Source organism: Plectropomus leopardus, chromosome 13 (assembly GCF_026936395.1).
Source record: "Plectropomus leopardus strain MGB_pleo_1.0 chromosome 13, ASM2693639v1, whole genome shotgun sequence".
In the NCBI taxonomy this organism is placed as follows: Eukaryota; Metazoa; Chordata; class Actinopteri; order Perciformes; family Serranidae; genus Plectropomus; species Plectropomus leopardus.
In genome coordinates this window covers 20,032,504-20,047,622 of record NC_142188.1, presented here as the reverse complement: position 1 = coordinate 20,047,622, position 15,119 = coordinate 20,032,504, and the positions used below count along the sequence as shown (strand labels likewise).

The following is a 15,119-nucleotide window of genomic DNA, read 5'->3' as shown; positions in this document are numbered from 1 at the left end:
CATTTTCTTTTGAAATGATTGGTGAATGATCACGTCTTCAGGTCTCAAAAAAGAATATTTTGCACATCTTATTCCTAATGGGTATATAGGAGAGGAACAAGTGGGACATAATTTGCAGACAAACTCCCACACAGTGTCAAACTTGCAAAAGACTTTGCCTGATGAAGGCCTAGTTGAGAGAAATGTCATAATAAATGTATTTAGTTTTTCTGCAAATTTTAAATAGATTAAACTTTGTTGTCATTGCACACAGGACCAGTGCGACAAAATACAGTTCAGCATCTACCCAGATGGTGCAAACATGTGCAAAAGTGCACATCTATTAATAAATTAATTTACAGAATGAACAATGGATTAATGGGGGAGCACAGACTAGAGCTGAAAATGTATCCAAATTTTATAGAAATTCCAATATGGACGAGTCCAATATCTGAATAACAGGCAAAATATGTGTCAAAATGCCTTTTTAAATGAAGAATTGTGGTGCTACAGAGAGTTCCTGGCCTATAAATCATATCCTATAGACTTAGGAAAAATCTTGATTTGGTACAGATCCTCACAAAATCCACTCCATGATCATTTTAATATACATTTATAAGAAAATGAAAATAATTATAATTTCAATATCAGTCAAAATAATTGCAATTAGATATATATATTTTTCCCAAATTGCCTAAAACAGCCTAGTAGACAGACATCAAGCAACTGTGATATAAATACAAAAAGGGGTCAAAAGACAAAAAGGTTGGGAAACACTGTTCCAAACCATAACCCCTAATCTCATTTCATCTCTTCAAACCATTCATCCACCCCTTTTCCACCCATTTATTTACCTTTTCTTTTAATTAGTCACCTAACTGTATATGATACAAATGTTAATTATTTTATACAAGGGTGTAGGTTTCATTTTAATAATGGGGGGGGTTATGGTGGAAACGTCTGTGATTTTGTCAAACTAAAGGTCCTCTGCTACATTAATGGGGTTTTTTTTAGGTGGGGGAATTCTACATTTTGAGGTGGACATGTGCCCTGCATCCCCTTATGAATTATACACCTAGAATTTGATATATTGCACTGTGTACGTACACACAGAAACACTATAGATCTGTCCGGCCCCCTGCCTAGTGTTGTTGGTGTGAACTGGTAAATGGTGTTGTAGTGATGTGGCTGTTTTCTTGGAACACATCAGGTTTCTTTGTGCCAAGAAATCATTTTGGTCCAGTGGTCAGGGAGAGGATGTGCGCATCATCTAAGTGTGGCTGAAAAACTACAGGAACAGTGAGATACTAACATGTCTGTCTGTTCACAGCATGGTAGCTACAGTGGCTAATAAGTGGACACAGTGTAATAACTGGATGACCAACCTGAGGTCATACTGTTTATCAACTTTGGCAGATTTTTAAATAAATTGATCTCCCACACTGCCGCCTACAGTTGTAAGACTGCCGCTTTAATATTGACATTTTACTATGTTTTTTTATGGGGTTTTTTGGGGGGTTTTTTTTCAAGGTTGACGGACAGCGTAACAGAACAGCATCATCTCCGGGACCTCTGTTGGGCCTGAATGTTTTGAACCAGCTCTTTGTGGGCGGATATAATGAGTACACCCCTGAACTACTGCCACTTGGATCCAGGTTCCATCATGGCTTTCAGGGTAAGGCTGCTACGGCTTTATTACAACCCAAACACTGCTGTCTGGAGTGAGAGCACTGGGGCTTGGAGGTTCTCCCAGGATCTCTGTCTCTTTGTAAGCAGAGGGGAAGGTGTGTAATGAAAAAGGGAGTTACAGGCTTGCACTGCGTATGAGGCCAGAGCAGAGCTTTGAGGTTGATTGTATCTGCACCCTTTAATCACTTCACACCCCTGTACAATTTTGCGTTGTGTGCAAATTCATTCTGCCGCTGATAAGTCACTTGAACAAGAGGGTCATACAAATCATCTTTGTCATCATCAACATCATTTATGCTTTTTCTCAGGTGACCCCATGTAGGAATGTATTCCGGGGAGCATCCATTGTGCCCACTAATGTGCGGCGCTGCGGAGCAAAATTGCCATAACCGTAATGATGACAACAGCTATGAATATCATCATAACCATATTCAGCAGTCTCTGCACTACAGCAATGAAGCTTGTTATTATAAAATGTCATGGCGGATCCATTTGAGGGGAACAAGAGCTTTTTTATATTTAAGGACTGGAGCGATTTTGTGTTTTTGCCTATTTATCATTGTGTAATTCATTTTTCTACTCGCCAAATAAACCTCTCCAAATCAAATCAGCTATGGTAAAGCATCAGTTTGCCCATGCCGCATCAGACTGTCATACTCCCTCTCTACTGGTGAGTACTACCTGAGTCAGGCGACACTGGTGGTACCATAACCTTTTTGCTCGGGATGTAATGAGAACTCATGAGCGTCTAATCAGATCTGTGTGACCTTCCTCGAGCCCTAATCATGATGGCTGGCAGTGAACACACTGATAATGCACTTCACTCCCAGTTATCAACAGATCCACACTCCCCTGTGGAAAGGTGGTGGAGGAGGTACTGTGGCTGCTGGGTGAAAAAAAAAAATTACTCAATTTTGAGCTGCTGATCAAATAACAAGAAACGGGAAGTCTGTTTGTTGAGTTTGTCAATTAAAAAACTTTCTTGCTGCTTTGATGCAGATATTTTTTATCAGACTTGCCAAAAGATCTTAAGGGTCATTACCTTTTGAACCAGCTGTGACTGGAAGCATTATGTTTTCGGGTTATCTGTCCTTCCGTCTGCCCGCCCATTCTCAAGGATGCGTTGAGTGAATTTCTTCAAATTGGTCAAAGGCCAAGGTCACCGTGACCTCAAATGTGTCTCATTCTTGTGAAAACAATATCTCAAGAACACCTTGATAGAATTTCTTCAAATTTGGCACAAACATCCACTTGGACTCAAGGATGAACTGAGTAGAAGCTGGTAGTCAGAGGTCACTGTGACCTATCAAAACATGTTTGTTTATTGTTTTTCTGTACTTTTTTTTTTTGGCTTTTTATGCCTTTATTCCATAGGACAGGTTGAGCGTGAAAGGGGGAGAGAGAGAGGGGGGATGACATGCAGCAAAGGGCCGAGGCTGGACTTGAACCCGCGGCTGCTGTAGCGAGGACAGTCTCTAAATGTGGTGCACCTGCTCTATCCACTGAGCCACTGGTTGCCCCATGTTTGTTAATTCTAACAAAATTTTACACAAATATCCAATTGGCTTAAATTATGACATTTTATATCCAAAGAGTCAAAGGGCAACTTCACTGTGACAGTTAATGTTCTGGCCATTATTTAGTCTGAGAGACATTTGGTCGGCCATTTTGGCTGGTTGAATCGGTGACGCAAATCTCAGGTGTTGTTGAAACTTTGCTCATGGTATAGCTCTTCTGTGCTGCTGGATTGGAGATGTGTGTGGAGCATCAATGTTTTAGACTATGTAGCTGTTTTAGAATAAGTATTGTCTGCTGTCATGGCTACATATGAGTTGGACTGGATGGATGTAAACTGTAACTGCAACTTTACTGGGTTTGTGGAGCCAAAAAAGTGCAAGTTAAAAATTGCTACTTAGTAGAAAATATTATTCTGAAACAATTTAATAGGAAATGTTTTCTGCACAGTCAAAGTAAAGTTTAATTTCAGCCATTTCTCTGACAGGTAGTAATGCTAAGCTTGGCTTTCCTGGTTTCTTGGTTCTGTTACAGGAGTCAGCGAGTGTGCAGCTAAAACAAAAATAACCATTTTTTATAATCTTTCTTATGAATCTGCTTCGCTTTCCAACGGTCTATGTTTGCAGCACCGCAACCATCACTTGAGTCTGCCAAGAAGACAGCATCATGCCATGAATATTCATGAATGAGCATGACATTTCCCCTGCATTCTGTTTATGCCAATGACTAATGCAGCAGAGAGACGGAAGTCTGCATGTGCAGATGACTACATGGCTTGTGCTCAGGCCTTATATTTATAGAAGGCCCTGTGCTCTGGCCAAAGCAAATATTGTCTTGATAAAATTGAATTATGAAAGCAAAAAGCAAATATGATGATGGAGGTGCATGATTATAGCGTGGGGGGACGTAGATTTAAAAAATCCGAACATCTTTGATATGACCTGTAGAGACTGCAGAGTTTTTATTCCATCTAATAATGAAGTTCAGATTTCAGTATGTAGACCCTGTGGTTTCACATGATAAAATAAACATCCATCAAAGAAATTCATTTTTAGAGGTGTTTTCCTTTTAATTGCCCTCACTTCAGTGGGAAACCCACCTCAGACTAACCACATCTTCATGTGTGCACCTTTAATCTTTAAACAGGGAAAATGAAGAATGCGTGTTCCCTCTGATAATCCCCTATCAGGGAAATGAAAGATATCCCTCTGACTTACACTTTGGCTGTCTGTGTGTTTGTTCTTTTCAAAGGGTGCATTTTTGATGTGCAGTTTCGTACAAGAAGAGACAGAAAGTTCCAAGTACTGGGACAGCCTGCGGGACATCCGGCCTTCGGGCGCAGCGTGGGTCAGTGTGGAGTCACCCCTTGTGTTCATGTTCGCTGCAGAAACGGAGGGACGTGTGTGGACTCTGGCTCATCTGTGTAGTAAGTGGAAATATTCATTTTCTGGTCATTTGTAATGATTCCACTCATAAATAACACATGTAGGCTTTGGAATGCACCCCAACACCTTCATGTCATGCATATATTCCCATCTGTATTGTAACTAGACATCAGTAACCCGTAGATGATCAGTTACACAGTGCACGTATAGTGAAAGGAATGGACAGTGTTTACAAGCTTTTCACAGTGTCTGTCTGTGTCCGACTGCAGTTGCCAGTGCCCATTTGGATGGAAGGGAGCACTCTGCTCTGAAACTGTTTCTGTGTGTGATGTCGAGCACAGTCCCCCTCCTCTGTGCGCCCACGGCTCCACCTGCATCCCTCTCCCAAATGGATATACCTGCCAGTGCCCCCTGGGGACTGCGGGTCTCTACTGCGAGAAAGGTTGCATCATTGAACTCTAACTGTATCATCATATGCGTTTTTACATATTTAATAAGACATAATGTTCACGATTCAATTATTTAACTGCTATATTGTTTTGCCTCTTCAGCTGTGACCATCAGTGATCCATTCTTCAGCGGCAACCTGTCGTCATGGATGTCATTCCCACCTATGAGTATTAGACACAGGACAGATTTGCAGCTGCAGTTTCAGCCTGTGTCACCGAATGGCATCCTCGTGTACACTGCCCAACACCTCAGTGCCAGAGCGGGTGAGGACATTCAATTACAGCTATGTTTTAATGAATGAAATCTTATGTTTACAGAATGTCAGTGTGTTAACGTGTAAGAACCAGGATCATTATTTGCTCTGTCCTGCCTCCATGGGGCAGATTGTAGAATAACTCTTTTTTTCCAAAGTACAATGAAAGAATATATGATAGACACTTGACTTTACAAATTTGCTCTGTTGGGCAGATGATATAAAAGCAATTTGGAGTGCCCCCATAACTCTTTACAGTCATAGGAAAAATGTTGCATCAGTTATTCTTCAAACCAAGTATTTCATGCTGGGGGGCATTTGAAAAGAGTCATTGTAGCATATTGGTATGATATTGGGCACTCGTTCGACAAATGTGTTAAATGAATTTTAATACATTGACACAAAGATACATTTTAAATCAGGGCTTGAGCTAAGCTGGCTTAATTGGCAGACATATATGTAATATGTAATATAAAAGTAGTAGTATAAATGTAGTCAGGCAGGGTTGGGCAAAATATTGATGTTAAAATGTTGTTATGTGACACTTAATATTGTGTTCGATTTCGGATATTGTAATATTGTGAATATTGTGTTTTCCTAGATTTAAAGGCTGCATTACAGTTAAGTGATGTAATTTTCTGAAATTAACAGACTGTTCTAGTTGACTCTCATCAGTAAAACACCAAAAAATGAGTGTTTATTTTTGCATCAACTCTGTATGCTTTTGATGGAGTGCCAAATGGCACGTCCAGACTTTTTTTTACTGAGGTGGCTCAAGTGGGACACTGACTTATTCAGGAGTGGCATTAAGTATGAGTGCTGCTTCGGGCCCATGCATCAGCATTGCTTTAATGAAGCATTGTTTATCTCCACTTCCATGGATGTATTAAGAAAACCTGGATATAGTGTGGAAGTGGGACCCCATTCATTCCTTTGCTCAGTAACACATGAAGCATAAAACGCTCTCTTTCTGTGGTAAGAAAGTACCCAGATCTTCTGCGTTATGGGGCCCATAAATACGAGCAAGCCTAATGTCATTAGAGATGAACACATTTTTATTGGAGATATTGATATTCAGAATAAGTCGTGCAGTGACTGATATTATTCGGAGTGCTTTGGACTGTGTTACACCTCCTGCAGCAAAATTCTTTTGGTCTTCTATCATGGGTGATTTACAGTGAAAAAAAGGCTTATATTTAATAAATATTGTATTCACTATTAACAAAGTGAAAGAAATAACCTTCAAGATTTTGCACAGAATCTATCCTGTTAAAGAAGTATTGAAAAGATTTAAACTTAATTTAGAGTATTCCTATGATTTTTGTTACTAGAATGAAACTATGATTAATTTTTTTTTTCAGGTGAACATTTAACGCTGTTTTGGACAGAATGAAAGACTACATAAACAGAAAAACTGGTGTTAATATACAAATTTTTGATATTATGTTATATTTTGATTTCAATAGGCTATCTGTTAATATCAGTTATATAATTCAACTTCCCATAACTCTTGGAAAATTCCACAAATCAAAATGGACTGCCTTGAAACCCTGATTTCATCCTTTTACTATTGAACTTCATCAGCACTACAGCTCAATTCAATTTGTAAAGAACAAAAAAGCTGCAAAGACTATTCTTATTTTGAAGAATTTTAATTTTGTTTTAATTTGTGTTGAAAACATAATTTATGGACATCAAACCCCTGGCTTGTTACAAAGTTGTACTGTTTTTTGTGCACTTTGTATGAATTGTTGTTATTTTTTATACCTCTTCCCTGTAAATAAAGTTTTGGAGGGAAAAAACATCCATGGTTTAAAACTGAACCTGTAAACGAAAATTCATTCAAACTGTTCAAACTGACGGCGCAGCCAATCAAAATAGGGTTGTACCTGGGTTGGCCAATCAGATTTCAGGAATGACGCTTCGCCACTCCCTAGCCACGCCCCCGTGAATGGCGTCACCCGCCGTTTTTTGATTTGACCCTGGCTGCAAGCCTTCGCTCGGTAACGCTTCCTCAACTCGCAGTTTAGCGCGATTATCGGCGGATCTATTCAGATACCACAGAGGAAAAGTTGGCGCGTACTGCAAAGATAATGTGCAGCAGATGCAGATCGGCACGGTTAAAAGTACATTTACAGTGAAGTACTTCTCAGGTAAGCGAGCGAGATAAACTGCGTCGGCGTTTGATTAATGCATAATGTAATAAGACAGCTAGGCAGTGGTGAAGGAAGTATTCAGATCCCTTACTGCAGTAGAAGTCGGCTAATACTGCACTGCGAAACTACTGCTCTACAGGTAAAAGCACTGTGCTGAAAATTGTATCTAGGTGAAAGTTATTATTTAAGTGGGCTGTTATTACCAAAATGCCGCGTACTCAGTGTAGCTTGTTAAATGTAAAAGTCGGTAATCATTGTGAGGCAAAATGGTCCTTGCCAATGTTTTTCCATTCTCTCTGATATTTTTGGATGTGTATTCCTACTGCATTAATGTGTATTGTGTATGTGTCATTTTCCTGCTGTGCGTGTTAAAGTTTTGCTCATTTGAACTCCTTTTTATTCTGTCGGGTACTTTAATCTACAGCAAAGATTCAATAAGATTATTTTATGTTTGTAACGTGGCTGTCCTGTTAGAACCAAGGATCTCTAAAGAGAAGATTTTTTAAAGATTTAATTTAGCTAAAGAAGGGGATTTTTTTATTTTATCACAAACATTTAACATTAGCATATCTGGTTTTCATAGGACAGAAAGGAACTAAAGCTATCAGAATAATTATCTTATATGTAGTGAAGGAGAAAGTGACACACAATGAGATACAAAAGTAAAATATTTCAGATTTGTACTGAAGTACAGAACTTATTCAATTAGGCTTAGTTACATTCCACCACTGTAAAAACCAAATGCTCCTTTTTCTTTGTTTGTCTTGTTTGTGCTATGATTTAATTACTTTTTTTCAACATACTATACTCTAGCTGTTTTAAAGTGCTATATTGTGAGGTGTTTTTTTGGTATTCTGTATTATGGTGTTATGACTGTTATAACATACTATACTTTGGATTTTTATGGCAAATTATACTATGATTTTTTATTGAAATATTACACATTGCCTTTTTTTCTGTAAATATACTGCCAAATATTTAATTTTTTTTTGCATATTATACTATTTAAAATGATATAATTTGATTTTTTATGGCATAATATACTATGGGATTTTCTTTGACATACTTTACTATGGCATTTTTATTGACATACTATATTATGGTTTAAACATGCTATACTTTAAAGTTTCTGTGGCATACTATTCAGTGATTATTATCATTATTCCCTTTTTAACATACTATACTATGGCTTCTTATCCACATGCTAAACTATGGCTATTTAAAATGCTATAATTTTTATTTTTTTGTTGGCATAGTATACTATGGAATTTCTTTTGGACATACTATACTATGTTTCTTTTTTTTCTGGCACACTATGGTATAATGGGTTATATATTAAATTGAACTGACATTGAATTAATACTATATCATGATTTTTTCCTTTTTGGACTACCTATACAACCTATATAACACCTTTTTTTGACATATTCTACTATGGCTTTTTTTGGCATCCTATACCATTGCTTTTTTGTTGGCTTACTGTATTATGGCAGTTCAAACATGCCATCTTTTTTGGACTATACTATTTTTTTTAAATACACCATACTATAGTCTCTCTTTTTTCCAAAATACTATACTGATTAAACGTCATAGTATGTTATCACAGATATGAGAAAACGTCATAGTATAGTATGATGTCCCAAAAGTCTCTTAAAACATAGAGGATAGAATTTCTTATGAAATATGATAAAAAAAAATGTCTTGGTATAGTGTGTCATTAAAATTTTGTTAAAATGTCATAGTATGGTATGTCATCAGAAATATGATTAAAAAATCACATTATAGTATGTCATCAAAAATGTGATTAAAAAGTCATAGTACAGTATGTGATCAAAAATATGATGAAAACACGATAACATAGTTTGTTGCCAAAACTGAGGTAAAAATGTAATAGTGTAATATGTAGTCAAAAATATGATTTAAAATAGTAAAGTAAAATAATTCATAAAATAGTATGTCACCAAAAATGTACATCGAGTATAGTATGTCATCAAATTTAGGATAAGAACTTCATAAGACAGTATGTTGTCAAAACTATGATGAAAAAGTCAGAGTACAGTATATCATCATATATATGTTTAAAAAGTCATAGTATAGTCTGTTGTCAGAAATATTACAAATTTCAGAGTAGTATGTTGTTATAAATGTATTAAAACATCGTAGTATATCATGTCATCAGAAATATGATGAGAAAACATCATAGTATTGTATGTCGTCAAAAATATGATTAAAATTTCTGAGTATAAATTAAAACGTCATAATGTAGTATGTCGCTAAAAATGTGATGAATTCATCATAATATTGCATGTCAGAAATATGATTAAAAAGTCATTGTGTAGTACGTTGTCAAAAATGGGATTAAAAATGTTATAGAACAATATATTGTAAAAAAAAAAAAAAAAAAAAGAGGAAAAACATTCTAAGATAGTATAATGTCAAAAACCCATTTAAACATCATAGTAAAGCCTGTCGCCAGAAAAACTAGAAAAACGCTATAGTGTAGTATGTCCTTAAAAATATGATGAAAACGTCCCAGCATAACATAACATAAAAAACAAGAAAAAACCTATAGTATGATGCCAAAAATCTGATAAGACATAGTACCGTCTGTCATCAGAAATATGAAAAGTAATACCCAAATATTTTCTCAATTCATTTTTTTTTCCAGCCTAAATGTCACGAAGGAAATCTGGAGGGTATTAAAGTGATTCAAGAGACAAGTAAAAAGAAAAATACTCAAATTAAGCTTCTGTTATCAGACTTTTGTCTGATCATTGTTTATTTTTTGTAAAATCGTCCAAAACAATTACTCTGATAATTTAATTTGATTCTGTGAACATATCCTGTTCATAACACCCTCCAAATATTCAAAAAATATAACAAGACAAAGAGAAGAAAACAGTTTAAAAAGACATAAGTAAAATAAAAAAGTTAATCCCAGCACTTGAACCATTAAAATTAAATAAAATAGTACAAACTATAAAGAGCATGTAACACAACACAAACAAAGTGTCATGCACTAACCCTTTGAAACCCGAGCAAAGTGGTTTGATTTCTTTCAAAATCGTGGCGAGAAGGCAACAAGCAAGTTAACAAGACATGGTCTAACAATTAGCAATAAATTAGTAAATTAGTAGTCAATATATGTATTTATTATATTTTTTCTGTAACATAATTAGAAATGAAAAATGATTTTAATTATTTCCTTGACCTATTTCCTTATTTTCAAGGATAATTTTCCCAATACTCCCTCCCTCCTTTTAAATTTTAGGTTATTTTCTTTCACATTTTTTGTCATATTTTACTCATTTCTTGCAATTTGTGGGACATGTCTTGCCAACTTGGTCATTGCCCGTTTTGGAAAAAAATAAAATCAATATGCTTGGGTGGGCCCCTATTTACAAGCTTTGAATAGCTTATCAGGGTGTCCCATTTCACATGTCTAACTTTACTTAAATTATGTTTGTATTTACATTTTTATCACCTCTGTGAATAAACAAACAAATAGCTTGTGAAATGCGTCCAGAAAAAAAACAAAAAAAAACTTATGACAATCCAGGTTTCAAAAGGGTTAAATTAAAGCAGAACAGAGAATAGAAACACTAACTGTTACATATTTGAGTGGTGATCCCAGCTGCCAAAATCATGTTAACAACGAAGACAGCTGCATTACAGACTTAAATCTAAATCTGGCCTTCATTATTGAGGGTTTTACTCATTATACAAAATGTACAGCTTTCCATGAAAGTCACCAAGACCTATCAGTTATTTCTTAAAACATTAGCAGTGGACAAAACGTCAAATGTAGCTTTTTAAAAGTCTTGAGACATCTGTCAGCTGTTTCTGTCTCTGTAACTCTGGTCAGTCAAACAGACACTGGTTATGTTAGAGTCATTTTCTACCATAGAAAAAGAAGCTGATTTGATTTTTATTAGATAAAAAAAAAAAAAAACATCTTAATACAATTTAAAAATCCTTTATTTTCTTCCTACAGGAGACTTCTTCTGCCTCTCATTGGCATCTGGATTTGTCCAGCTGCGATACAATCTCGGCGATGGCACCCACGTCCTGCAGTCTGCGGGGCAAGTGGACTCACGCGGCAGGACCTGGCACACAGTGAAGGCTGGCCGAGTCGGTCACCAAGGCTTCCTCAGTCTGGATAATAAGGAGGTCAGAGAGAACGTGACCGGAGGGATGACCACGCTGGATGTTGCTACAGATATCTTTGTTGGTGGCGTATCCACTCTGAGCTTCGTCTCCACGGACGCAACAGAGGGGGAGCCGCTGGGTTTCACTGGTGGTTTGAGAGAACTCATACTCAACGGCGAAGAGCTGGAGTTAACGGAGAGTGGAGCGATAAGTGGAGCAAACGTTGGCGACTGGGATGGGACCGCCTGTGGGCACAAGGTTTGCCAAAACGGAGGTAGCTGCAGGGCAACAGGAAGTGACTCGTTCACATGCGTATGCCTGCCGTCATGGACCGGCTCTGTGTGTAACCAGTCTGTGAGCTGTGTAAACAACACGTGCAAACAGGGCTCCTCGTGCGCGCCCTCCAGCGTTGCCTCGTATCGCTGCATATGCCCCTTAGGATGGGCCGGGAGGCACTGCGACACACAGATCGCCACGGACACTCTCAAGTTTGTGGGGAGCTCATATGTGAAATACCAGGACCCGAGATACAACACAAGAAATCTCAAATACACACGCGTTTCTTTCAGCTTCCGAACAAGCTCGAATGACAGTTTGATAATGTGGATGGGAAGAGCTGAACACGAAGACGACGACTACCTCACAGCTGGACTCCAGGACGGCCACCTCAAAATTGCCGTCAATCTCGGAGAGAGACTTTCCCTCCCAATAACTTTGAGAAATCTCACGCTGTGCTGCAACACATGGCACAATGTCTCCATGTCCTTAAACAGCACAGTTATCCAGGTGTTCCTAAACAATAGGAGAGTCCTCTTTGAAGATGTGGACCCATTTGAGCGCTACTTGGCCTTAAACTACGGTGGTCGGCTTTACTTTGGAGGGTTTGAATTATACAGAAATGTATCAGTTGTTACTTCTGGGCTGTTTTCAAAAGGCTTTGAAGGAAGCCTCAGGAATGTTTATTTGTTTAAAGATACTAAGCCGCTGCTGTTGCTCAAAAATAGTGAGGGTTTTAATGTTTACGAGGGGAATGAATAGTAGCGTCATGGCATCTTAAATAGCGGAAAATTCCCTAAGCTAAGTTGTTTTCTAACACCCTCCAACAAGCAATCCACAAAGAAATTTGTGTAACATTCGGCAGTAGGTTCCAATTTTAAAAGGCAGTTTCTAGGGTTGTGCAATTAATCAAATTTTGATTCTAATTTCCATTTCGGCTCCCAATATTTACAAAAGCAATGTAATCGAGAAAAAAAAATTATTGCACATTCCCTCCTTCCCTCAGCCTAAAGGTAACACTTGCAGCCGATACTGCCAGCGAGTAAATGTATCAGTGCGAGAAAGATGATGGAAGAAGAGCAACAGTGTTTGATGAAAAAATTTGGCAGGACAAATTCTGTTGTGTGGGAACACTTTGGATACGAGGCATCTGACGTGGAGCAAAAAAGAATAAAATGCATGCATGGTTTCTGCATCATATGGCAACACATCAATTTTTTTGAATCATCTTAAATTTAAACACAAAGTGGCCTATGACCAAATAAAAAAACCAAAGGAGAAAAAGACAACCCTATCGACATCCACATCATCAGTGAAGGACATGTTAAACTAAGCAACTCAATCGGAATTAAATTAAGAAATTAAATGGGGAAAAGCATCATTGGAAATTAAAGTTAATCTGTTTATAGAACTTTTTTTATGTTCAATAAATGCAACATGTTTACAAAGTCAATAAGTAATTGTGTTAAATAATTGTGATTTCAGTATTGATCGTGATTATGATTTTTGCCATAATCGAACAGCCCTAACAGTTTCACTCTTTTAAATTTTACTACTTGTTCCTTCAACACTGTACAGCTCGATTTTCATCAGACTTTTTCACGGTCCAGTGATTTTACTAGATTATAGGTGAACTCTTTGACCCAAAGCGGCACTTTAAGAAATACTTAACCCCTCCAGATAATCATTTGTACATCAATCCCTCACCCCATGTCACATCAAATTTGTGAAGAAAACTTTTCGTCTTACATGCCTGCACAGTAAACAAGGAATCCAAAAATGGAAAAAAACATCTTGATGAAGTAATATAATGTCAGGGAGCCACCTTTAACAACAGCAAAGCTATATCAAAGCATCTGTTTATAAACTCTCACAGCGTGTGCAGTATAATCTTATTTGCACTTATCGTTTCATATGCGCAGTACTTCCCAAATAGCAAGCAATTTCTGACGGGGAGTTGAATGAAAAGTGAAACTTATTCATGCCACCTTTAAGCCAGACTACACTGACAACAGTAAAAAAAAAAAAAAAAAAAGTGATTTTACCTCGCAGAGCGTAGGAGCTGCTGGTTCAACATTGCCTCGGTCAGTCTGTGTTACTGTGTGACTTTGGTGCTTTAAAGGGTTAACTTGACTGTTTCTGTCAATGGAGTCTGGCTTTGAGGAGAGCATAGATACGTTCTGATTTTTAGTTCAGTTCTCTGTCGGTAAGCGTCGTCTGGGAAGTACTGAGCATACGGACTGGATGAATAAAACTTTCGAGTTGTGTGAGAGTTTGTAAACTGATGTTGTGATGTAGTTTTGTTAAAAGTCGACAACTTTTACCTCAACTCATGAAGAATTTCTTCAGTTTTTTTTGGTTCTTTGATCACCTTGGAGGCATGCAAGAAAAACAAAGTATTTATAAATTGGGTAGGCGTTTGGTTCTTAATTTAGGCATTTGGATATTCTGTCTCTTGCTCTCCCACAGACTGTATATAAAGATGGATGACGTGCCCTGATATACTGCGCTGCGATCTTGCGCTGGTGATGCCATTCAGAACCACAGTTTGCGCAGTAGCATTATATACTTTGGGGGAGTTCCCGCCAAAATACCCGTCCACCCATTCGCGAGCAGCTCCCTTGAATGCGAACACACGGATTGGCTGTCACAGCTGTCAATCAAAGCAGAAAATCCCCTTTTTTGTTGAATTAAATAACCCCTTTAAACCAAATTTATCATAAAAACGATCACTTGAACAAACATCAGGGCGATGAGAACTATTTTCAGTGATGGAAACCATCTTTGAGAAAAATTTGTTTTGCGTGTACTTTGAGGATTTAGTTTGGCCTGTGTCCCGTTCACTAACACGGAAGGGTTGCCTTTATGACCTGAACTCGAGAACGGGATCGAGAATGACATGTTTCACTTTAAGGGAACTGTCGTGTTGTCCATCTTTATATCCTGTCTATGCTCTCTCCTGACAGAAAGCTGTTGGGATGAGAGCGCGTCACTCCCTCACTGCACGAGTGAAGCTGTGACCCTACCTGACTGCTGTGAAGCGCACCGTGTCTCAACCCCCTCCCCGCTGACCGAAGCTCCAATTATTTGCTTCTGATTAATAGCGAAGCTCCGGAGCCCAGAAAATGTTATTCGGGACAGTCCTTAACATAAGGTGAGCAATTCATACACAAATGATCATTTGGGGGGTGAAGTATTGTTTTATCAGAACTCAGCTGGATGAAATATCTCAAACAAACAGAAGCCCTGAGAGTAAGTTGCTATTCT

At 37.8% G+C, this 15,119-nt stretch overlaps 1 protein-coding gene across 1 annotated transcript in view; it reads left to right on the top strand.

The window, feature by feature from the left end:
• eys (EGF-like photoreceptor maintenance factor) overlaps positions 1-15,042 on the top strand; it is a 205,464-nt gene extending 190,422 nt beyond the window's left edge. Inside the window, exons 48-52 of the mRNA XM_088086235.1 lie at positions 1,510-1,654; positions 4,435-4,609; positions 4,838-5,010; positions 5,120-5,281; positions 11,422-15,042. Coding sequence (XP_087942361.1) covers positions 1,510-1,654; positions 4,435-4,609; positions 4,838-5,010; positions 5,120-5,281; positions 11,422-12,614 — 1,848 coding nt within the window. The 3' untranslated portion in view covers positions 12,615-15,042. The remainder of the gene's footprint in view (positions 1-1,509; positions 1,655-4,434; positions 4,610-4,837; positions 5,011-5,119; positions 5,282-11,421) is intronic.
• The last annotated feature ends 77 nt before the right edge of the window (positions 15,043-15,119 follow it).